Source organism: Streptopelia decaocto (assembly GCF_964273445.1).
Source record: "Streptopelia decaocto genome assembly, chromosome: 10".
Classification (NCBI taxonomy): Eukaryota; Metazoa; Chordata; class Aves; order Columbiformes; family Columbidae; genus Streptopelia; species Streptopelia decaocto.
The window spans coordinates 14,038,864-14,064,109 of record NC_138665.1 but is presented as its reverse complement, the minus strand read 5'-3'; the positions used below and the strand labels follow the sequence as shown (position 1 = coordinate 14,064,109).

General features: G+C 47.1%; 1 protein-coding gene across 10 annotated transcripts in view; it reads left to right on the top strand.

The window, feature by feature from the left end:
• MBNL3 (muscleblind like splicing regulator 3) overlaps positions 1–25,246 on the top strand; it is a 92,047-nt gene that overhangs the window by 36,701 nt on the left and 30,100 nt on the right. For all 10 annotated transcript variants that reach the window (XR_014184955.1, XR_014184956.1, XR_014184957.1 and 7 more), the window contains one exon: positions 21,636–21,800. Coding sequence is in view for 7 of the 10 variants with exons in the window: in XM_082061721.1 (XP_081917847.1) it covers positions 21,636–21,800 (165 nt within the window). In the remaining 3 variants the exon portion in view is untranslated. The remainder of the gene's footprint in view (positions 1–21,635; positions 21,801–25,246) is intronic.

Here is a 25,246-nt window from a genome sequence, read left to right as displayed (position 1 = left end):
TTTTTTTTTTAATTTAAATAAACTCCAAACTGGGAAACAATTAAAAACACCCACTTAACTTAGCATATGGTTATGCTTTTACAGAGGAAGAAGAAAGCAAACAAAGCTATAGAGATATTTTTGGAGACACTCTGACTGCATGTCTCAGCTCAGTGTAATGGAGATGCAAATAAACCAGATGAACAGTAATTGAGCCAAGTCGCCTTTGTGAGAAACCTTCACTTTCCATCTGTCATTAAGGCACTTACCTGCCTAGCGACAGCATTTGGTGATGAGAAGTAGATTTGCGGCAGCTTTGTCTTGTCTGGATGCTCGGGTGTTTTGCGGCACATCCTAAGTGCTTTTTATAACTACTGAATCAAACCTCTAAAAGCAGGGGAAAATGTATTTAGACTTATTTATAAGAACTGTTGCTATTGTGTTTCTCTTAAAGTAGAGTGGTACTTTGAGGAGAATAAGAGAGCTTAAATGGAAAAACAATATTTAGATCCGATCTCTTCTTGTGTATGGGTTACGACAAGCTCCATGTTTTCACAGCGTAATTTAATTGGCACACATGCTGTGTATACTCAGCGGTGTCTCCAGAAGGTTTTTGGCACAGCTGTGTGATGGAGACCACTGATGGAGGAGCTCACCTGTGGCTGAGCAGGTGCTCTCTGTGGGGCTCAGGCTGGCTACTTGGATGGGGTGTGACCCCAAATTTCCAGGGACAGATACACCTTGTTCTGCCTACCTGTTCTTTATGTAGGATGTAGCTCTGGGCGGAGCATGTTTGATTTATTTAGCATTATCCATAGGTTTCTCTGATGTCCCAGCAGTCTCATTTCATGTATCTGTGACTTTTTGACAGCTGAACCATGACAGATGAGCACTGTTAAATCTTGCCATCGTGCTTGAAAAGGTTGCTGCCCTGAGCTGGCCTTTTGCTTCTCTGTGGCAGGTTCCTGCCTCTGTGGCAGGGTTGGCGGGAGGATGGAGTGCCTTAGATGTTGAACATGAAGTCCAGCTGAGCTGAAATACTCTTGGTCCTGGCTCTGTGTGGAGGTCCTGGGTGAGGAATACATGTAACTGGCAACAGGCTGGTGTTACCTGGTGACTCTGCCGCAGGGGACAGCAATAGCCAGCAAGGGGCAGCTATTCGTTGCAGCTGTTTGCAAAGATGTGAGGCAGAATCCATGGCAGGAGCTCCTTGTCTATGCTTTAAAGCAAGAGGTGATTTTTGAGGCGTGCTGTGGAGGCAGAAGAGATTGGCCATGTCTGTACGTCCATTAGGTCTTTCTGGTGTTGTACAGGGGTGACATAGCAAGAAAGATGGGATGTCCATAGGTTTCCTGGTGCATGGTCTAGTTTCGGTGCCACCCTGGAGGAATGCTCCCTTATTAGCTCATTACTGGAAGAGCAGTGGTACCATTTGCATGTGGGGTGTCCTTGGGTCAGGTTCAGAAAGGCTGGCAGAGGTGTGGGTGTAGGTTGGATAATTAGGAGGTGTTCTTGGCTTAAGGGGCAGGCTCTGGACCACTGTCCTTCTTTTCTTTCTTCCTGCAGATACGAATTAATTTATTACAGCTTTTCCTTGGGCCTCAGACTTGTGTGCATTTTCCTTGAAGGTGTTGGAAAGCAGAGCGGTGGCCACAAATTTGTCCCGAGACCACACTTTGGAGGCCAGCCTCTTCAGGGAGGCAGGCCAAGGAAATTCAGCGGTGGTGTTTTCCTGCCAGCCTCTCCTCTCCACCAGCCAGCCCTGGCCTCCACTCCTGTCTGCAGCTCACACTGACCCCGTCTTCTCCCTGTGGCGTAAGCAAACCACCATCCCCAAAGGACAAAGCCAGTAGCATTTACATTATTAATATCAGCCAAGAGTAACCTTGGTTTTTTGGTTGGGAAGATGGTGGTAAAGTGCTGACTGCTGCCCACACTTGCCTAAAAAAGCAGAAGAGAAATTCTTTTGGGATGTGACTCTAAACCCTTCTGAGCTGCTGCGTGTGCTTAGGCAGATACATTTTGAAACCTTTTATGGGCATATTGCAGCGTTGCACGGGCTATGGCATGCCAGCTCCTGCTCCTGAGGCTTACTTGCCTTTTTTTTTTTTTTTTTTTTTAAATGCCAGAGCCCTCCAGACTGAGGTTCCAGTTCTGTGAAATACTTAAGCCTGATTTTAAGCACAGTAGAATTCCTGTGGGCAGCAAAGAGCTCCTTGCGCCGAAGTGAGCTGTTGCATCAGGTTTTGAGAGAGGAAAACGGCCCTCAGCCATTCTCCGAAGCGGGAGAACTGCCTGTGGTCATCTCCCCTGCCACCTTTGGCTTTCCAGCTTGGGAGAGTTTCTTTGCACATGCTCAGCACGCGCACCTGGGGCTTGCAGCCCTGCCAAGTCTGCTTGGATGTGCGAGCACAAGCTCTGTGCCTGTGACCCAGCACAAATGCAATGCGGTGCTCTGCAAGCCCCAGGGGTTTCCTCTGCGCTGCAAGGAGGGCGATGGCGTGCCGAAGCCCAGCGAACAAGCTGCGGCAGCTCTTGCGTTTACTCTTGCGTGGCTGTGAGTCAGGAGTTGGCCAAGGGAGCACAGAGCGTTCTGTGTTGTACATTAAGCTCTGGCACCTCGACGGGCGCTGTGCTACAAGCCGTGTCACTGCCAGATCTGCGTGGGGGAAGGATGTTCAATCTTTACATCTCCCAGCCCTCGTCTGTAGCAGTAGCTAACACTGGGATTCAAATAGATGCCCCAAACCTGCAAGTCCCTGACCCTGGAGAAGAGTTTGGGCAAAGAGGATCCTTGTGAACATGGAGCCACACTTGGCCACGGTGTCCTGTCTTGTTGCTGTGTCAGTGATGCTGCCAAGCTACTTCACTTGCATTAGCCCAGCGAAGCCAGCTGAGGGAAAGGCAGTGGAAGATGCCTTTGAGGAGAATGACTCTGAACGAGCATGTGGGGTTGGTGGATTTCTTCAGCAGCGTAGCATTGGTTTGATGTAATCCCTCTGCTGACAATAGCTTTCTGCCACTCAGTTCACCCATCTGAAGGAGGGTGCAGTAACATGCATTTATGTAATTGAGCTGTTTGGAAGCTTTAAAACAAATGTAAACAAGATGTGCCAGGCTTTCCGGAGAGTCCATCAGCTGACATCTCCCACAGAGCATTTAAATAAGTGGTTAGATTACCAAGTGAGGAGCTGAGCTCTCTGAAAATCTGCCCCTATAAATATTGTTATGCTGGTATTAAAACAAATGCTTTGAGGCACTTGGGTGAATGTTGCCCCAAACAGGCACAGTTTTACCTATGGCTTATTAATTTATTTTTTTTAATTGCTGTTCGTAAAACAGCAGAGAACCAGGCACTCACCCCCTTCTTTGCCCCATGTAGCCTCTCGTGCCATGTCTCATGATGGCCTTTTGATTAGAGGAAGGGCCAAGGATTTGGAAAGCTGGCTTTCAAAGGCTTGTCATGATGCAGGCTGCTTTAAAGTGTTGTAATGTCACTCTCTCTGCCTAATTGCACTTTTTGACCTCACAGGAGCTGTATAAAGAAAATGCCTTTGAAGACTGAGTAGAGCTGAGCTACTATAGTAACAAGGCTCTGGGTGTTTTAGACAGATGTCCTAACTGAGTGAGCATTTCAAATCCTGGCTCCTTCTAAATGAATAGTTATCATGGTTAGTTTACCATGTTTACCTGTCTGTTATGAAAGTCCTCTCTCCTCTAACAGAATGAAAATATTCCGCTTAACTATAGCTAACGTGTTAGGATAATAAAATCCTTCTGCTGTCCACACAGTAGAAAGTACGTGGCACAAAAGTAACACTGGCTTCTGCTCTTGGCAGCCTTGGCGCTTTACTTCTGACTCTCTGAACATCTGGTTAATGTTTGGCCTTGGTTTTGGGCTTCAGTGACGTAGTTACTCACTGTCCCCACCGTCAGAGGAGCTGGAGGCTGTTGATACTGGAGTGATGGATTTTTAACCTCTAACTCTGCTGTTTTACCTCCGCTGTGTGAAGCCAGCACCTGGGCATGGCTCTGTGCTGTTCTCTGCGATTGAGCTCCAAGCTGGAGGTGCCTTCCTTCAACATGTAGCTTAGAGCTGTGAGGAAGGTGTGTATTCCTGAGAGGGGACAACTGGCTTGCTGAGGCATGAGCATACTCAAACCAAGCAATTCCCCAAGTTTATAGTGAAATGTTACAGCAGATGGCCTGCTTACAGTGTGGGATATTATTAGAACCATGATCGGTGCTAATAAGGTCATTGGTGGTGGGGGAGGAGGCTGGCGTCTGACCTTGTTTGAAAGGTGACAGGCTGTGCTCTGGGGGATGAGTTTTCTCTCACTGTACTGGAATGTCAGTGTTTAAAACTAATCTGGCTGCCCAGTAGAGAGAAAGACCCACTGCCCAGCCCAGCGCGCCTGCTGCAGGGATGCTGGAGACTCTGCTGGCCCCCACCTCTCACTGAGGTAGGTGTGCGGAGCACTATTAAAAAGTGCAGAGAAAATGTGCTTTAACAGTCCTGTGAATGGGAAGCAGCAGCAGTTTAACTAGTCCTGCAGACTGAGTATGGTATCACAAGGTGTTGCCCGGTCAGATGACTGAGTGATGTGCACTGAGTTTTGTCATGCCCCTCAGCATACTCTGCATTAACAGAGCACTTGCTTTTAGCTGGTCTCCTATGCACGTATGAAAAAGAGCCCTAAAACAGCTGCTGCAGACAGGAGTGTTGGCATCAGCTGAGTTGCATTAGTGATGCCCACATCGCTGCCCAGCAGTACCCACACCAGGTTCTGATGAGATTTAAGCTGTTAGCCCGAACTGTGCTGCTTTAACTCTGTTTGTCTCTTTGCTCTGGGGTGCTGTGAGCAGCTCTGGGTGCTTATTGAGAGAAAAGAGCTCTCAAATAGGGGGCAGTTGGAAAAGCATGGAGTATCCAGCTGGGGTGGAGGAGGTGGCCAGGGGCAGCACAGACACAGTGGAGCTGCAGCCAGCCTGCCTGAAAGCTCAGCCATCATTAAATGGTGCTTCCCTAAGTCCTTATTATCCACAGGGGCATGGCTGGTGCTGGGAACAGTCACACGGAGATTAGGTCTTTAAAGCCACAACTGAGCAAAGTTTGAAAACAAAACCTCAGCGGGTAATCCCAACCGCGCTGCTCGATCCCGCTGACCAGTGTTTCTTCCTCTTGCTGTCAACTCCTGAAGGATCAGAGCGTGAGTAAAGCTTGCTGTCTTGCCACTCAGTGATGCCTGGGCCTGTGTGGTCATTTCATGCAGTGTCCCTTCTACGTGGTGCTGCAGACACCAAGCACTGGGTGAGTTTGGCAGGAGGACGCAAGAGCCTCGCAGGGTTGGGTATTTCAGCCCATGCTGTAGCCGGGGCAGTGGGGAGTTGAAAGCCAGATAGAGAAGGCTTGGATGGCCATCCAGGTGTTTGAGGTCAGTGGTAGGAAGGAGAGTGCTTTACTCCCTGTGAAGGGATCTTGTTTCATAGAACAGCAGATTTCCAAGACAGAGTTGTCTTTGGAGGGGATGTCGCTCCTTCCCAAATGCTATAGGGGAAGGTGTTAAAGACATTCCTGCTGCTTTCTGCAGGAGCCTGCCCTAATCTTACTCCCATGGTGCAAAACTTGCGGCCTTATTCTAGCGTCCCATTTCTTGTTTCTGCTCAGTTTCCTCCTCACCTCTGAGTTTATTTGTCCCTGAGCCCTCCCGCAGCTCTGCAGTCCTTTCCTTTGCTGTTGTTAGGTGCAGTGTCTGCAGGGACTGAACAAGACAGCCTGGGAAGTCTCTTGCCCTCCGCCTCTCCTGTTGCTTCAGCAGTCATTTTTATATCTCGGTGCATCTGGTGCACTTGCAGATGAAGTAGTAATCATCATGGTTATCTCCTCGCAGACTTTGGCTCCCTGCTGTGTCAGTTGTGTTGCCTGTAAAGCCTCCGTGGTGTGCTGCAGGGTGGGAGCTGGAGCAAGGCAAGCAGGCTGAGTGACTCAGAGGCATTCAGAGCAGGAGAGCCATCAGGGTGGATAAAAGCAGGACAGGGATGCGTGAAAGCTTCACCAAGTGTGAGAGATGGACCATGAGGGAGGGAGGTGGGATTGACTCTGAGGAGGAGCAGAGCGGCTCCCCGGAACACTCTCCTGTGGGACAGGTGAGCTCGGGGATGCAGCAAGGACCTCTACCACCCATCACTGTCGGCTCTATCAGCATCTGCTGGTGGATTATCCTGCAGCACCAGCACAGCCTCCTTCCCAGCTCTGCATCATGCTTGTCACCAGAGCCTGCTCAAACTGCTCCTGTGCCACAGCTGGGAGAGTTTAGGGGGGGAAAAGTCCCTTAGGGGCCGAGAGGCAAATGGGTTGGATGGCTTTTAGCTAGCGATGCGGAGGTGGGAAGGGCAGGCTGGCTGCTGCCGGAGGCAGGAGCTCAGAAAGCATCAAGGGCATCGCAGCCGCAGCAGCCCAGCACTGAGCTGCTGGCATCCTGCGGTCTCGGTGTTGATGCGGCTTCCTGTAGCCACCTGGGGTTTTTACACCAAGTCCTGGTGTATTTACACTAAAAACTCTTCAGGCTGGGACTGTCTCATTCTGTGTTTGGGTAGTAATCGGAGCAGAACCCTGAGCTGTAGCATTGATGAGTATTTGTATTCCCACAGCCAAAAATCCCCTGCTGTGGCCTTGGGAGATTGAATTAAGAGGGTTTTCATTGTTTTGTTTTGTGTTTCTCTGCATGGGTTTTTTGAAGAGTCCATAGTAATGTAAAATCTTTAGAAGTATTTACTCAGAATGGAGTTCGCATTAGCTAGGACAGAAGCACCACTGAAATGTTGTTATTGTTTTGATTGTGCTAATTCTCAGAGCATGATTTTAAGCTTTCAAAGCTTAGCCCAGCCAGATGAAAAGCGCTAGTGCTTTTCTTAATATTCCTTCTTTCTCTGTATCAGAAGTACTTGCACAAAAGTTTGTGCAGGGATTTCCACTGGGGCCCTATCAGAAATCCATCTATCTCGGTTTAAGCAAGTGAGAGCATTTTTTCCAGCTGGGTGTTCACTGACGGGTGTTCACTGACGTCTGCACCCGTCGTGCTGCATTCCAGACTCGCTAATGACACTGGAGCTTCTTTGCAGCTACTCCTCTCACGTGGCCCGAGAGGCTGCAGATGTCCTCAGGAAAGGTCACTCTTCCTTGCAGAAGAAAAACCCTCAGCACGATTCAGTATGGGCCCATCACACCTAAAAGTAACTGAACATTTGCATGGCAGCTGACTCATCCTGCTGTGCATGATCAGGGTAGTGAAAGGTCTTTTTCTTGTTGCCCTTTTAGGATTGTGCTGTGTTTGAAGGTCTCTCTTGTCAGTGGCAGAAGCAGAATACATGAGGTCAGGTGCCTGCCTGAGGAAGTCATGTTGTTGAGATTGCTTTCTAATAGAAAACAGCCTTTAAAAGCTAATCCTTGCATTCCTCGTCATCTACAAACGGTTGAGCATCAGGCAGCCTGTACTGCACCAGTGACCAGGACAAAGTTAAGCAGCTCAGAGCAGAAGTTGAGGGCAGGAGTTTGGAAAGCAGAGCAGTGACGTGGAAAGGGCAGAAAAACCCCACAGTAATTTGATCGGTTTGCCTTTTGTGACTGAAGCCCAAATAAGCAAGCGTGTCTGCATGGACATGCTTTAGTTGCTTCTTTCTCCCCCAGCTTTTCTCTTGTACTCTCAAACATAAGTAAGTGAATCTGGCAGTTATTAAAAACACAAGCTCCAAAAACCCAAGCAAATGAAACAAAAGCCCTGATCAGTACCATTCCTGTTGGTCTGCTGGGACAGACGGACGAATGGACATAAATGCATGGACACAGGCGATACATTCCTTTCTGAGCTGTTCTGGCACTTACACCAGTGCCACTCAAAGGAGAATTTAGGTCAGGATTTCTGGCAGAGTGAAAGTTGCATCCTTCAGGAGAAAGTGGATACATCCACCCAGTAAGGCCGTACAACCTTTTTAGTGTCCTATACTACAGCTCTTGTTACAGGAGAGGGAACAGATCTAATCAGTGGCTACATGGAATTAACCTTTCATTGTCTGAAATCGTGGTTTCTACAAAATGAATTATATGTTAATCCCCGTTCCTGGCATGGTGTGGAGAAAACAGAACTCTCTTTCTGGATTTTTGGAGTCTTTGGGCTCTATATCACATAGTGACTCTGAATTCTGGGCCCATAGGTCAGTGTGTAGTACAGGGTGAACAGAAAATCTTGAGCAGGCTGCCTTGCAGCTTCCATGTTGACTTAAGTCCTAAGAAAGGGTTTACTACTTGAGCATGCATGGTTAGGAACAAGATCACCCTTTGGCTGAGTGAGGTAGGGAACGTGAATCTGCAGACCCTCACGAGACTCTAACAGACTGGGGGAACAGGGGTCTGCAAGGAGTGTTACTAGGGCAGGTAGAAGGTTTGCTCTAGTTGAGGCTGTTTTAATAAATCCATAATAAATGAACAGATTTTCAGATATTGGCACAGAATTTGGTATCCTGTCCCTTAAGGCTGGCTGCCTGTGTGGTACCTGTGACTGGCACAGGTGAACTGCAGTTGAATGGGTCCCACTGCTTGCAGTTTAGCCCAGAACTGTGTTACTGCAAAATTCTCCTTTTGCCCACAGAGACAGCAGTGCGTTATCTTTGACGTTGCAAGCCCATCATGTTTACCTCCACGGAAAAAGGCCTGTCCTGTTGCCACTGCGACTTACTGCACTGTTCCATGGGCTCAAGTCCTAACAGACATTTACACTGCCTTAGACCTCCCTTTCACTTGAGATGGTAGCAAAGACTGGTCACAGATCTGCTTTCTAGTGCCAGGCACTTCTTAAAGAGCACTTCTGAAGGTGTTTTCTTCAAAGAAAAATCCCCTCTGTGACTTAAATGTGCATATGTTACTGGTTGTAATAAACAGCACGCCAAAATAGATCAGTCTGAAGAAGCTAACCGAGGTGGAATATTTGCCTAGGGCAAGGCAGGCTTGCTTTTTTTTCCTTCTTCTTTTTCTTCCTTTCTCTTCAAGCCTTGCTGCCTCCTAGATGAAGGAGGTCTGTGATTCAATGTTGCTTGGCCTGGATGCCCTTTTTGGAAGCAAGGATCTGTGTGAGGTGTGTGGTCATGGTCTGCTGTGCTTAGCAGGCTGCAAGAACTGTCTTGATGGTGATTTTTGTATCTGCACCCTTAATCCTCTGACCAGCAGCAAGTTCATTACACCATGGATGTGAAATCTGAGGCCTGGCATAGACTGGAAAGATTTGGGGTCCGTGCTTGGAGATGAGCTGAGAGCACATGGAATTGGTGGCATGTGGTCAGCCCTTTTCCTGGTGGTCTGGTGGCTTCTTCTCTAAGCTGGAGCAAAGGGGAGGTTGGGTGCTGTGCACAAACCTGCCCAGCATGTCTGGCTGAAACAGGAGGATGAGGCCACAGCTTGGTTTCTGGTGGACCTCCCTGTAGCCAGAGAGGCACTGCTGTGGGAGAATGCGGCTGGAGTGGTGGGTTTGGATGTGCAGCAGGGAAGAGATGAGTGGGAGGCAATAAAGGGAGACAAGCAACGGGACAGAGAGGAATGAGAGCAGGAGAGGAGCTGGGGACATGGGTGGGCAGCCATCAGGGTGAGGGGCAGGGGGAGCTGGCTTTGCTCTCTGCCTCTGCTGCTGGACAGGTCTCAGCCAAGAGCAGGAAGGTGTCCTCTGCCATGGCACATCAGACCTTTGGGCTCTGATGGACATCTGGGAGCAAATCTTGGCTTGCAGTGGCAACCAAGGGCATCATCTTCTGCTGGATCTGCCTACTCCCCTGTAGTTACCTCCTTCAGTGACTTAAGCTAACACACAGAGGGACTGTCATGTCCTCTTGTGACGTCTCTTGGTGTTTCCAACCGAAGGGCAGAAAGCTGGGGTGGCAGTGCTGTTGTGTGCCCCAGCAGAAGTCATCATCATGCTTAGCAGAGCCTAGCCACCATCTTTTCCTAGCTCAGGGTGCTGCTGCGTTACCCCCCAGCAGCCCCTGAGTAGCTGACGCTGAAGCACATCCTGTAGAGTTATTTTTTTCCAGGCTGAAGATTCTCCCTGGGAATTGTCAGTCCAGATGGAATTAATATTTTTTTTGAAGTTTTTCATTATTCTTTGAAAACCAGGAATCTGTTTATGCCCATTAAGCTGTTGCTTTCTGAGCAAAGCAACAACACAAACAAAAATTGGGCTAATCCTCAGTTGGTAAATTGTTATATTCTGCCAAGATCTAAAAAAAAAAAAAAAACAAAAAACCCAAAACAAACAAACACACCCCTCAAAAAAAAAAAAAAAAAAAAAACAAACACAAAGAAATAAAAAAACCAACATACACAGAAAACTGCCCAGCCACCTGAAAAAATGCATTTTCATTCTGCTCTCTGAAACACAGTGAGAATGAGGTTTTCTGAGCATGGTTTTGCCCTCTGAAGGACAGGAGAGAGGGCTGGGGTCGGACACTTAGTTATCAATCTCTGCACTTCACTGTTTGTCTTCTCCCTTGTGTAAACTCAAGGAGCGAGGCCGCTGGAGGTGGTCACGCGTCCGATATTTGTATTCATGAACACAGTGCTTTAACATTTATTCTCCTGGGCTTTAATGTACTTTGCTTGGTTCTGTCTACGTGTGGTTTGCCTGCTGCAATTGTAATATTCAACAGACACCGTAGGTAGAGGAAGGTCAGAAGCATCAGCTTTCCATATGACCTTGACAGATTCAATCAGCCGGTGAAAGTTGTAGAATTGGATTATGGGATTTGCAAAGAAAAAGTGGTTTAAGGGACAAGAGAAACTACACTTGGCATTTTCAAAAGCTGTCCTGGTGTAATAGCAATAGGGAGGGACAGAACTGAGGGAGATGGAAGACATATTAGAAGTTTTATTTTGTTTTTCTGTCAGGTTTTGTGTTGGGGTTTTTTTGTTTGTTTTTAATACAGTACTTGTGCAATATTGTTCCAGAGACTGGTATGTTTTTTTTTGTAATTTATTAGAGAAGAAAAAAATCAATGACATGCCAGTGTTTATATCTTCCAGGTAGAATTGATTTCTTCACTTATAAAATAGTCCCACACTGAAGCGCTCACCCACAGGAATATTAACGTTGCAGGATGTCACCTGCTTCGTCTCCTACTCTAAATACAAGCAGTGGTCCCAGGGCTAAATACAAGCGCTTCTAAAGATGCTCTCTTTACCGGGCGCTAAATGCCTTTCTTGGTAATTGTTATCGATCAGTTGCTCGAGCAGGTCTGTGGCCAGGGATGTCTGTAAAAGCTTATTTTGCTTGCAGAGAGCATGTATTTGATACTGTATTACAGAAACCTATTTTATTGTGCTTTTAATGTTCCTGAGCCTGGGAGAGCAGTGGAATAATACTTGGGAGACATTAAAAATGATCAGTTCAGAGCTCTAAATTGATGATACTTCTGTTTTAACCTCATTTCAGATATGTGGTGGTAACAGGCTGATACGGTTCACAAAACATAGCCTAATCAAAATGTATTGGCAGATACAAAAGAACTCGATGAAGTCTTTATTTCTCTCTTTTGTGGAATGAGATTGCTGTTCATTGCAAGTAGTAGTCTCTCAGATAAACATGTTTTTTTGCTTTGTGGCTCTACAGCTTATAAAAAATATACTTGGACAGTGCTGTACTCTTTTAATATATATTTCTTAGACTTGGTAAACACCGTCCATTGCTTGGAGCAAGCAAAAATGTTCCGCAAACAAAAAAAGTTAAAATCAATACACGTTTTTCATTGAGCATAACAGAGCATACCATTGGGCTGAATGAAGAGAGCTTGGCAGGAGAACAGAGCTGGAAAGAGTTGTCAAGATGTAAAAATATAATGAAGGAGCTACAGGGCTTTTCCCCAACAAAATAACTGCTTCAAGATTGTAAGAACCTTCAAGTATAACAAACAGCTTGGAATTAAAATCCTGCTTGAAAGCAGGAGGACAGCCATGACCTCTTTGTGCTGTCCTGGGGAAATTCAGTAGAACATTGCTGTATTCAGCAATGTGCAAAAGTAAAACTTCACTCACAGCAGCTCTCGGCTTCCCTAATTGCCAGGTGAATGAGGACTTGGGTGTTTAGGCTTGTGCCTGTGGCTGCTTAGAGCTTACTGGAATACAGTAGTTTCATCTACCCCCCTGTTTCTAATTAAAATTTTTAAAAAATGGTGGGGTGATGGTACTTGTTTAAATGCTTGAGCTCCATGCTAACGAGCCATCCTTTCTGTATGGAGCTGGATTTGCCTGCTGAGTTCAGGGGTTTGAAGTTCTTGGCAATAGCTGTGAGTACCTGTCACTGGTTAAGGTGATACCAAAAAGGGAAACAAGGATGTAAAAATGCTGCTGTCTCTGCTTTTGTTTTTTTCTCCTGCTCTGGTTTGAGCTGTGTAACAAAACCAAGCTTGACAAACATTTTGAGGCTGCAGACTTGGTAAAAGAGTCCTAGATAAACATGTTTGAATCCCAGCAGAGTGCATCTGATCTTGAGAAACCCCCTGTCCAAGTGCTTTGCAGTTTCATACACACTATTTGAAAGGATTGATGTCTGCAGTAGGATTTGTCCATACTGTGCATCTCTTTGCTCTCAGCATTTGTGCATCTTATGACTGTCTCTTACCTTTGTGCAAGTGAAGTAATGTTATGTGCACAGTATATTACTTTTCTTTCTTTACATTGGTGAAATGGTTCAGCTGCTAAACTGTTTCTGCTACACGATGGGAAGCACGTCCCCTGCTTAGGCAAAGTGCTGCTCTTCCTCACGTAATGCCCATTGATGGACACCTGTCCTGTTGTAGGGTAGGTAGATGCCCAAAGCCCCATCAGCTTGGATGTGTGTCATAGCGGGTGCGTGCCTGGTGGCAAGGGACAGTTTGCTTTCCCGTGCTGTGGTGGAGGAGCTGCCCTGCTGTGTGTCTGTGATAGAGGTTGGCTTTCACAGGCAAAGGCTGGGATAACAGGGAGATGGAGGTGTTACAGGTCCCTAGCAGTGTTTGTTCAGCCATGCCCTCAGCTGGCTGTTGGCAGCTTTTGTCTGGACTCAAATACATTTGCAAAAAATGATGATGTTTTTCTTCCTCCTGTCCTTCATTCCATCTCCCTGCAAAGCAAAAATATCCTAGCTGGGCAGTCACAGGGGTGAGATGGGGATGCTGAAGAGGGGCACCAGTGTGCCAGGGGTTTTTGTCTCTGCTTCCCATTCCTTTTGCATTTGTCTAACTTGCTGGATGTGAAGACCCCACCTGGACTGAAGTAGCTGCATTAGTCCAACCTGGTGTTTTTAAGGCTGCAGAGGAATATAATTCTTTTGAAGCCTAAACCCCTACAGTTATATTTTACATCCTGGTTAGCCTCCCGGGGCTCTGCCCCACAGCAGTAAAGAGAACTGGGCAGACTGGGACTGTGCAAAATGCACCAGCCTTGCTTCAGTGGGGCAAACAGCGTGTTTGCTTGGTTTGCTCTAAGGGCTTTAGAGCTGCCTTGCACTTGCACAAGCCACTGAGCTTTGCTTTGAGCTTTCAGTTCAAAAGAAGCCAAAACTCTTGTCATGACTGCTGAATGTCACCTGCTTTCATTTGAAATCATGCAAAACATCAGGGTTCACTCATTTCAGTCAAAATCAAGTCTAGACTTGCTCAGAAAGGGCTTGACCTGACATTCATTGAAGCCATGAAATTTCAGTCGCTGTTTCAGTGGCAAGCTGGAGCTGCCTTGAGAGTGCTGGGAGCGTCGGGAGCCCTGGGAGCTTGCGATAGATATTCAGGTTTTTCCACTGAAGCTGTGCGGAAAGGCAGGTCTGACTCTTGTCCTCTGTTCCCTGACAAAAGACATGTCCCTCTTCACCTGAGCAGCCCTGGTCGGAGGTGACACGCTGCTGCCACAGCTTAGAGCATCGTTCAGAACAGCATAAAATCTGAGGAGGTTTCTCCAGTGACTGCAGGGACGCCGAGTTAGGCCAAATTAACAGGTGGCGTATTTTTAGCTGTTTTCTCATCTGTCTGCACAGGCTCAGGGAGGTGACTCTGAACCCTGGAGTTGTGATGTTCGAAGAAGTCAGGCAAAGCTCATCCTAGAGATGTAGCAAAACTGTGATTTGTGCTGTTTATGGCCTGCTTGAATCCTATTTCAAGCAAATTATGTATTCATGAACCATGCTCGTTTCTAGCTAGAACATGCATTTCACAGGGTCTGTATCATCTGTACCTGGAAGCTACCAGATTAACCTTAACTCTAGCATTTATCCAGACACTTTGAAACTTCTGTATGATAGGAAGCATGCATTGCTTCCCTTCCCTTCAAGGCTCATTGCCATCTGGTGATGCTCACTAGAAGACACATTTTGCTTTTTTCTTTCCAGCTACAATCTCTTCACAGCAGGATCCATACCATAACAGCAGTCTTTGGGCTCTCTGTAAATGAGCGTTACACTTGCGTTTGAAAAACACCAGCAACTAGCTGTGCTATACTTCATTTTTTATTGCTGTTACAAGTAACTTCAGACCACCAGCTCCTTTGTACCGAACATTGTGTGCAAATGTGTGCTTGATGGCAATAGGAGTGCTGGCACGGGAGAGGTGCAGAGCACTAATTCTCCAGCATCCCTACAGATGTACAGAGAGGAGCAGACAAAGCAGTAGAACTGGAAGGCCTTTGAGATGGGTTATTTCAGAGAGATGTGGATGATGGAGCATAGATTTGGGAGTCTTTCACGTGGCATGCATCTGTTTCCAAGCAAGACAGGGAACAAAGCATAGGAAAAGCTTTTATGTGACAGCCTGCAACTGCTTAGAAAGCTGAGTTCAGTGTCAATCTCGAAGGATGTGCTTGGTGAGGCTTCAGTTTTGTTTTGTTCTGATGACTTGAATGATGGTAATAGAGACTGTTTGTTAAACTTGTAGGGTTCTCTGAGCTGGGAGGAACTACGGAGAACCAGCTCTGGAGTTACAGATAGTCTTGACAGGTCAGAAGTAGAGTCTGTAGGAAAAGGGTGCAAGTTCTATAAAAGCAGTATGAAATATTGCATTTAAGGAAGTCAGCTGCATGATACAGGATGCAACATGGCAGGGGAGGCATTAGTTCTGGAAAAGGCTTGTTGAGAGTGAATCAAGAATGTTACACTGTTAGAAGGCAAGAAAACATCATGCAGGGATCTGTAAGAGGCAGTGTAGTCTGCAGGACATGTGAAAAATATCTTCATACCTGCACAGCACCACTGAGGGTTCAGTTGGAACATGGGGCCCTGTGCACGTACAAATGTTGGCTGGGGGAGCAGCCTGATAAAAGGCTTGGAGAACATGCTCACCAAGTTGAAAGAGGATGGTTTGCATAGTCCAGAGCAGAGAGGTTTGAGGAAGGGGGATAGATGTGACTGCAGCCTCTAAGTATGTGCCCTTCCTCAAAGTAGAAGGGAATAATTCCTGTTCTGGCCCTCTGGGGTAAGTAAAATTTTAGGCTTCAGTTGCAGGAGGAGCAGAGCTGCAATTGAGAATCAGGAGGAGCTTTACAGCTGCAGGGGGCAGTGCTGGAGTCTGTTCTCTGGGATATACACAAGAAATAGGTACAAAGAAAATAGGTGGAGTTGATGTGTCGTTTCTCTACATCCTTCTAGACCTGCTTTTTAGGATTCTTGTAGGTGGGCTAACAGCCCTCCATGAGAACACGATCAAGGAGTGCTTGTGCATAATTACTGTAAAACCAAGCTGCTCCAACACTGCCAGGAGAAAAGCATTGCTATTAAGCAGAAGTTATCTGGTGTACTGTGCCAGGGTCAATGTTCAAGGGAGGTTGTAACATTGTACTTTTCACTGACTTGGTTGGCAGCATAACTTCTAACATTTCATTAGCATGTAGAAAGGAATTGCAGATAAGGTTTGTACAAAGCTAGGCTTTGAACTGCAGCGAGTGACAGCTTGGCTGCATGAACACTTATCCATGAGACATCACTCTTGCTAATGATCAGGCAACTTGTCTGCTCCAGCCTCCTTTGTTTTCCAGGTGAAAACATGCTATTGCCATGCCACTTGATGTTTTTTGCTGAGCAGAAGGTGTTTGCTCCAGCACTGAGATGTGCAGTCCTCTCCCTCCCTCCAGCACAGCTCTCTACCAGTGCGGGAAGAGGAATGTGGTGCAATGCATTGGAGATGGCAGATGAGCCACGCGATGCATTGGAGGTGATGGCAGGATGAGCCATGCAATGCAGCCAACATGCCAGTTGCTCAGCCCTGGAGCAAATTGCTTAGGGACAAACCATGACAAGCATGAAGCATTTGTTAGGATGGTGGATCGATGGTGTTCCCAAGACCTTGGTGGTTTGCTTTCCTGGGAAGGTAACTGTGAAGCTGCAAGTCCCTGTAGGGTGGGTGAAGAACTTAGAGCTTGGGCTTTATTTACCAGGTATCAAGTCTGTTTCCTAGTACCTCTCTTAGAGAACAGGTAGCAGTAGGGCTAGACCTGGAGCAGCATGTGCTGCTTGATATGTGTTCTCAGCTGTGCTGCCGGGATGAAGCCCACAGCTCCCCCTTTTCTGCCTCCCCCTCTTGCATGACAATTCGTGCTCCGTGGGCAGTTCTGCAGCCTGGTCTCTGCCTGCCCTCTGGATGCAGGGGCAGACCCCATGCTGCCTGAGGTTGTATTGCATGTGTGAAGCCATGCAAGGCTTTGGCAGGAGTGAGGATCCCTGGCCAGGAGAAGGCCTGTTTGTGTGTTGTGCAGAGTGGGATGGAAAGCAGAGTGTGTTTTGTGCCTCCACACTGGAGCGGCAGGCGCTGAGTAAGCAGAGCCAGCACATCTCTGAATGTGCCTCCCCGCTGAGTTCTTCTAGGGGGGTGGAAATCTGCTGCTTCATGCAGGGAAAAGTTATGCAGACAAGCTGTGTTTTGGTGCCTGTATTTGTGCAAAACATGGAAATCCTTTCTTGCCTGGTCTCTTTTCATTCTTTTTGCTGTCAGTCATTGCATATGTCATCAGTGTCTCTGGAAGAGACAGCACAGTCAGGGCACAAGCCTACTGCGGCCTCCTGTGCATGAAAAGCAACATTAGCTTAAATATTTTCACATGAGAACTACTGGTGATTGATGTGACATACAGTGCAGTCATTAAAACCAGAAGCATGTGTCTGCTCTAGAACCTCTTGCTGCTGTCCAGGATTAAAAGGACCATAACAAACTGCATTACTGATGTAAACATGAGCAAGCCTTGGGTTTATGCTGGAAGCCTTGCTGCTGCAGCACAGTTCAGCTCCCTTCAGCAGCCAGCAAGAAGAGAATTTGTGCAGAATGCTTAAGGTAGGTTCATCCAGCCTGGTGCAGTACCCAGTGTGCTCTTACTTGCATCCCTTCGAGCTAGGATGCAGGTGACAAGGTGCAGCCCAGCAGGCTCCAAACAGCCAGGTGTAATGCAGGTTTTTCTACTGGATTTAAGTGTGCTGCCATCAGTGCTGCATTTGAAATGGACGGCTTTGTTGCACTGCAAGCTGCTGTCACGTTAGCTGGTGTCAGATGCCAGCCATTTACAGTATGTGCCATCACAGCATGACTTAAGTTGGCAACACAGAGTCAATCACATGCCAGCAGCCTACTGTAAGGGTGGGGGGTGTGTGGGAAGAAAGGGAGAAAAGATACTCTTATAAAATCTTCTAATGATTTATTTTTAATATCTATTTTTCAAGCCTCGGGAAGTGCAGTCCATATGCTTTTCCCTCCTGGCTGTAGTTGGCAAAGAAGCTGGCAAATACGGTCCTTCAGATGCCTTCCATTTTATGAGGAGCCAGAAAATACAGCTATATTTAGCATGTTACCAAGGCCAGCAGCAGAGTCTGTTGCTGGGTGGTGATTCCCTGGCTGCAGGCTTGTGTGCCACCCGGGACAGGGTGGGAATGTGCCTTCCGTGGAGTCAGTACTCACGCTAAATTAACAGCAACAAACTCTTCCCCTTACAACAGGATGGCTGCACACCGCTTGCTGACACGGGTCAGTCTCAGAGCACTGTGCCCCTTCCCAAAACATGCAGCGACCCACTCCAGGTGCTAGGATGGTGCTTTTTGGAGCAATGCTCAGCTTGGAGAGCATCTCAGCAGGTCTCTGTGCCAGGCACTGGGACTGTCCTGTCCCTTGTGCTGAGCACTTGATGTGCTGGAGCCACAGCTAGTCACTGCAGCAAAACTGTGCTTTTTTAGCTTAAAGATGATCATCTAAAACTTAAGGACCTGACTCCTGTTGTATTTTATATTGTATTCTTAGGCCACCCAGGTACAAAATGGAGTTGTCCTTATTTGTCCCCAGCCTGGTATCCATACAGCAGATTTGCTACCACTTCCCCGTTGTTTTCCCTGCTGTGTTGCAGCTGGTACTGAGAAGTGAATAATGGCAGTCCCTTTGTCCTTCTGGCAGCTTTCAGAGAGCTGAAATGGGTCTTGAAGAGTGTATGTGTTGCTGGGAAGTACTGAGAACTGTGGGTGTTGTGATGGAAATGTAGAAGGGATCACCCATACCACTGTTGGATTTCAAAGGGTACTAGAGGTGCCCATCACTTTAGAGTGAGACATCTTTAAAGTTGTTCTATAGCTGGATATCTAAAGTGGGAACATTTTGTGTCACTCCGAGTCACATCATCAGTTCCTAAAATTCATTGTCTGAGAGATGAAGAACCTAGTGTGGTGTCGGAGAGGGCAACTTGACTCAGCTGTAGCTTCTGAAACTGGTGACATGCAGGGACTGATGATGCTCAGGATGAAAGTGACGGCGAGGAGGAGCCAGAAAGAAGGTGTGGTTTTGAATCTGAGTGTGGCCGTGATTAATTTAGTCTTCCCGAAGCCCTCAAAGGCTGGGCTGACAGCCGTGCTGCCCTTCGCAGCTCTCACTCTGCAGCAGCATCTGCACAGCTCTCAGCTCCTCGCAAATACATGTCCTCATCAAAACCAGTAGCGCTCTGTGTGGGCACTGGTTTCTGCTCGCAGCTCTGTCTGCAGGATCAAGGCCTCGTGCTGCATGGGTGTTTTTTGTTGTTGGTAATAAAAACATTCTGTTTGTAGAACCCCCTGTTGGAATTAAACAAACTCTGTTTTGAGAGAAAAGTAGAACAAAGCTTCACGCCAAGCTGGGGTGGCTGGTATCAATGACATGCAAAGTTTCAGTTGGAATGGCAAAGTCCTTTTCAAGTTGAAGAAGGCCCTGTATGTATTGTTTACAAAAAATTGTAGGTTTTTTTTCATCTTCTCCATTCCTGCAGTGTAGAAACATCTACACAGATTTATTCCAAATTTGGTTGAAATTAAGTGTTTTCTCAACCTGAAGCACTTGTGCCAAGTATGAACCAGGAGGAATTCCTAAGGCTGATGAGTTTCAAAGCCCTTGAAGGCTGGAGCTTAGAACAGAGCAGCTGCCTGGCCATTGACAGCCTCCTGCTCTGTGGGGTCTTCTCCTGGTCTGCAGCCACCTGGCCAGCCCCACAGAGGTTGTGGAGATGGGATGCTGCAGATACGCTCTGAGCCTGAATACCTGGACTCTTTTTGGGTCCCATGTGATGGGAAGGGCTGTGGAGGAACCTGGTCCCATGCAGCTGGAAAGATGACCCAAACCTACCTAGTGCTGATGAGTCTCCTCCTCCTTCCAGATTAATGCAGTTATTTACCTTGTGGTAGTGCTGGGTCGACTGAGCACCAGCCAGCTGTGTGGTGCCATTTTATCCTCATTTGACACAGATGTAAGAAAGTGTCTGGTGCTGAAGATTCAGGTCCTCAGGGCTTGTGAGCAATTAACTTGCTGCTGTGGATGTGGGGCTGTTGCAGTGCTGAGAAGCCAAAACAATAGCATTAAAAAGCCTCTTTCTTTTTCAGTTGTGTTGTTGAGAACCACTGGGCTCTTCTAGGAGCAGGGCAGAGTCTCACTCTGCAAAGGCAGGCTGCTGAAGTTTGGGAGTGGCTTTTTCCTGTCCCAGTGGGTTTAGCCCATTGCTTCTTGCATTTAATTATTCTTCTCTAAATAACAACAGGAAGCCAGGAGTTTTGTGTAACTCTGATACCCTTGAAGCAGATAAAAGAGAAGGCTGTTTCTCATGATGCTCTATCATGCAGCCCATTTCACACCACAGATCAGCTTGCAGATCTCTGCTCTCCAGTCACCTGCCAAGGAGCCTGGCTGGGGCTTCAAAAGCAGCCCCTGCAGCGGGTCATCGTGTTGACTTTTTTTGTGCAATGGTCCCCAGACTGTCCAGTGATTCCACCCATACATTCATACAGACAGAGACAGGTCCTAAAAATCCCTAGGGGAGCATCTGGGATTGCAGGCAGGTCCCATCCTGGGGGTTTTCCCCCAGTCTGTGCCCTGGGTGCGGTGGAGTGTGATGGGGTTACATCTGTGGACCTGGTTACGGGGTTATGGCTGTGCTGCCTGTGGTCCTGCCGACAGGAGCAGATACGTGGGGTCACCCCATGTGCCCCTTATTTTGAAAGCAAATTGAGACTGAGAAGTCGGTGTCCAGCCCTTGATGAGAGCACCAGGGCCAGGCTGGGTAGTGGGTGGTCCTGCTCCTTTGCTGCCTGGAGGAGCAATTATTAGTTATCTGTCATGCAACAGCTTGATGGTCCCCAGGCCTGGCCTTGTTTTATTAGGCTCTGAATAGCTACAAAAGTATTACTTCCTCAAAAAATACACCATAAGTTACTTATCAAATGTATGCATAAAATGTTTTTTTTTGTATTGTGTATGCCTTTGTTTCTCAAGGAACGAGTGTGCAGAGAAAGAGGGAGGAAGAAAAAACTATTTTGCAAGAATTATTTCATCTTAATGACAAAACTTGTTACTCATTTTCTGTGTTCAGTGGACTGTTAGTATATATGTCCCCATGTCTACTTGCAAACACTATTAAAACACGGCATAGTTTATAGATACTTTTTAAAGCGATGGTCTTGGTTGATTTGAGGTGATCTGTAACATTAGTGATCCTTTGCTTTTTAGGAGCCACTGACTTCCCTAGTGCTTATGTTTATTTGGGAGAAGTAGTCAGTGGTGCGCCATACCATGACTTTTAACAAATAAAAACAAGAGGAGGAAACTCTTTCATCCTCCCGTGACTACCAGTTCTCAGCATCTCGGTACCTGCACGTTGCAGATCAGAGGCCCTGCTTTGCAGAGCTCCCTCTTCGTGTTTTACCCGGCACAGCTGGGCAAGTGATGGAGACTGTTTTGTTTCTCACTGTCTGGTTGTCAAGGCCGATTAAGTGCTGTGGTATGGGGAGGGAGGGGAAAAACAACCCACAAGAGAAAATGGGAAATTGTTGTTGTTGTTTCTGGAACCGTTGCTACTAGCTTCTGAAAAATACTAGTATTTGCATTACATGATTTTATCATTTTTTACAACAATCATTTTAACATCAGGAAGCCTAACTTTTGGGTTTAGCTTGATAGTATTTGGTTAGTGTTACTGCAGGAGAAGTCATGTTGCTCTTCTCTTCATGTAAGTATTGCACTGCTATGGAAAAATCACAAAAGAGGTACAGTAGCTACCAGACTGCCTCTGCCTAGATGGTTGTGTTGTTACAGTAACCCAAACAATCCTTAATTAAATTTCCCTGGCTGCCCTGAGTGTTACATTCACTGAAAAGCTGTTTCATTATGTTTTTTAGGGCCGGTGTACCCGAGAGAACTGCAAATATCTCCACCCTCCCCCACACTTAAAAACACAACTTGAAATAAATGGACGCAACAACCTGATCCAGCAGAAGACAGCCGCAGCCATGTTTGCTCAGCAGATGCAGTTCATGCTACCAGGCGCGCAACTACAACCCATTGTAAGTCGCAGCAATAAATCGGGTTCATGCTGCTCCATGTTTCTTTCGTGTTTGCTTACAGAGGCACCAGCCCTGTGCTTTTGCTCAGGTGGTTGCTTGTGCTGCATGGAGTTGGGCAGCATCTTCATAGAGGTGTCTGAAGCTACCTTTGTATCTTCTCGCAAGCTGCGGCTCCCCTTTCCTCTGGTAACTAAGGAGCTGTGAGATTCGGGGTGTCAAATGCAAGGGTCCTAGCACCAGGTAGACTTTTGACCAGGTGATTCATGCACTTCCCAGAAGTCCCAAGCGGCTTGATTATTTTGGATAGCTGGTTTACACTGGGGTGAGGATGCTGGAGTTCTTCTATGCTGTGGCAAGAGGACAGCTGGCTCCCTTTGGACTAGGTGCATTGCACTGGTGGGCTCAAATTGGGGAAGATGAATCTTATCCAGACTGTAAAACTTTTATACCTGGGAGTGAAGACTGCTTTCATTGCCGCTGTCGCAGCAGAGAGTTGTGTTAATGTCACAGCCCTGTCACTTGTTTTTCACAGTAATGCTGTTTTATACTAACAGCAGGAAAGAAATGCTTCTTTTCAGGTAGGGAGGGGAGCCTGTGGGAAATGGGTGTTTGCAGACGGGGTGGTTCAGAGAAGCCTGTCCCTGCTGTAGCCTGTCAGTTAAAACAGGTTTTCAAGCTGGAGAATCCTTTTACACCAGAGAGAAGATGGCTTGTGTCTGTTGGTTGGTTTATCTGTGAGTGGGTGACATTTGTCAGCTGGGTTTGATTCTGTTGCTATGTGTATTTTAAGAAATGTCAGAGGTCTTGAAGCAGCTCTTCAGTGCTGACATAAACAAGCTGCACATTTTTAACTGAGAGCCTAATTAGGAATTCTCCATTTGAAGTTGGGGCTGTCTTTCCTGGGGCAGCATGCAGTTGTTGAGTGAGGTTCTCTGGGCTGTGTCTGGCTGGATCCCCAGGACAGACTCTTCCAGCCTGAAGATGTACGAGTCTGTGAACCAGACTGCACTTGGCCTCCTGGTCTCCCACCTACAGCACCTGGCTTCTCTGCCCAGATGAGGCTTCAGAGTCAGCATCTGTCACCCTGGCTTTGAAAAGCTGAAGTGTGTCTGGTTTATTCTCACAAGAGACCAGGGAAGGGCTTTTCCTTGGTGGAAGCTTTGTGCTGTTTAGTGTAAGGGCTTGTGATGGAGCTGTGTTTCCACAGGGAAAGCTGGCCAGTGTTCTTTCATGATGGTGCTCTGTCACCATACCAGAGCATTTCCCCAGTCTGGCGTGTTCCTCCTGTCTCGTGAAGGCTTTTCCACATTCATCCTGGCTCTGGTTATCCTGTGTGTGTCAGCAGCTTTATGTTCACTGGGCTGTCTAAGCTAGGAAATGCTGTTTATTCTTCCCACTTTGAAGTTGGAAAAATGAGGCAAAAGAAAAAATTGGCTACAGAAAAAGCCTTTAGTCGCTCTGTGCCTTAAGCTCTAATCTGCTGTAATCTTTACACCTCTTTTTGTGGAGTTTGAAAGTACGTGCACATCAGAAGGAAATCCTCAGTTCCCACTGAATGGTAGCACTGGTTTCCTAGCCCTGTACCAAAAGCAAACCTTTCCTGTTTGGGGTTTTCCTCTGTGGGGAGTTCACAGTGGATGCTCTTTGGCTGACTATTCAAAACACCTTTGGGATTTCCTCTTTGGAAAGTTCCCGTCTTCCCACTTTGCAATCTTGCAGCTCCAGTTCACTCCTGCAGTTTGACTCCTGCCTTTTAAATTGCCTCTGAGACTGAATCTGTTGGTTTGTCTGGTTAGTGCTCTCATTTCAGAGGTAACCTTATCTGATGAGGAAGGTCCCTGGTTTCTAAATGGTGCCATGAAGGAGACGTGGGCAAAGAAGAAAAATAAAAATTTCTTCTGCAATGACTGCTCCCTTCCAGCTTTCCCACACTTTGCTCGTAGTAAACGAGCTCTGGGACTAATTCCTGCTGCCCAACTTGCTCCACACCAATTTCAGGACAAACAAGAGATTACTCTTTCACCTGCCTTTGATTTCCTGAAGATGCTGCCAGTGGAAGCAGGTTTTGAGAATGTTTTTTCTCTCTAAATGAGAAGGGTTGGGCCTCCTTCTGGCTACACATGAAATTCTTCAAAGCAGAAAGTATTGTATCAGATGCAGCAGCAGAACAAATCCCATGTGATCAGAAAGCTGATCAACGGGATGCCTGCTTAATTGGGATGCTTGCCAGAGACAAGATTTGGAACAGTGTGCTTAATAGCTCCGAACAATAGCTGAATGCTTTAGACATATTAAAGTGCATTTTCACCAGAAAAGCTACCGTGTAAAAAAATAAATAAATGAAACACCACCAAACAGCACTTGACATAAAAGCTTTTCACCATTTATTTTTTCCTGAAATGACACTGAATGTGTCTATGAGCTTACATCTACACATTCGCAGCCAGATCCTCTTGTACCACCACTGACATCCAGCAAGAGCTGATCTTCATGCTGGACCAAGAGCCAGGACCCTGATGGTGGCTGTTTAATGGAGGCGCTGCTTGGAAAAGAACCGTGTCCCAGGTGGACCGCCTGCTGCACACAGCTCACGGAAGCCTCCTAGGTGTGAATTAATGCTTGCTAGTGTGAGCTTACTTCTCTGAAGTCTCTGATGGTTCTGCTAACTGTCCATGCAGAGCTGAGAATCATGTGAATGTTTGGTGCCTGTGATGCAGTTTTAACCAGACTGCTGTGTATAGCATTTTAAAATGAGTCAGGCAAGGACACAAAGCAGAGTATTTGCTCAGCATCCTGTATTTGTCTGGGAGAGACCTTGGAGAGACCATGTAGGTGCCAAGTAGGAAAGCTAGTAAAGTTTTGACTTTTCAAAGTCCAAATTCACCTTGACTTCTGGCTCTGTTTGAGTTGTGCTGGAAGTTCTCTGGGCTGGTTTTGTGCCTCTGTTTCTGTTAGACTGTGTAAAAGTCAGATTGAAGGTGGATAGAGCTGGGTTCTGGCATCGATACAGAGAAGCATTTTGTTCTATGCTGTGTCTGGTTTCTGAAATACGGCTGTTTTGAGCTGTGTTTGCGCCAAGGCAAGGCCCCCCAGAAAGCACTGCACCCCAGGCCCGATCCCTGCCCTCTCCATTCTGCTCTATCCCTTTGCTGCGGTGCGAGACAGGCTCCTGGAGCTGGCCATGGAGGTGCTTTAGCGCCAGCTCCGAGTTGAGCTGGTGGAGCAGGGCGGTGGTTTGAGTGGTGCTGCCCTGTTAGCTGTGTCTGCACAGGCAGCCGCACGGAGCCGCTGCCTCTGCTGCTGCCCTGGGGAGTTGTGTCCCCTCTCTGAGCTCTATATTCAAGCTCTTCATCTTTTCTTCCTGTCTAACTCTCTGTAGCCAGGACTATCTTGACAGCCCTGAGTCACCCATGCCTCTGAAGACAACCCAGACTTTTAATGCAGCC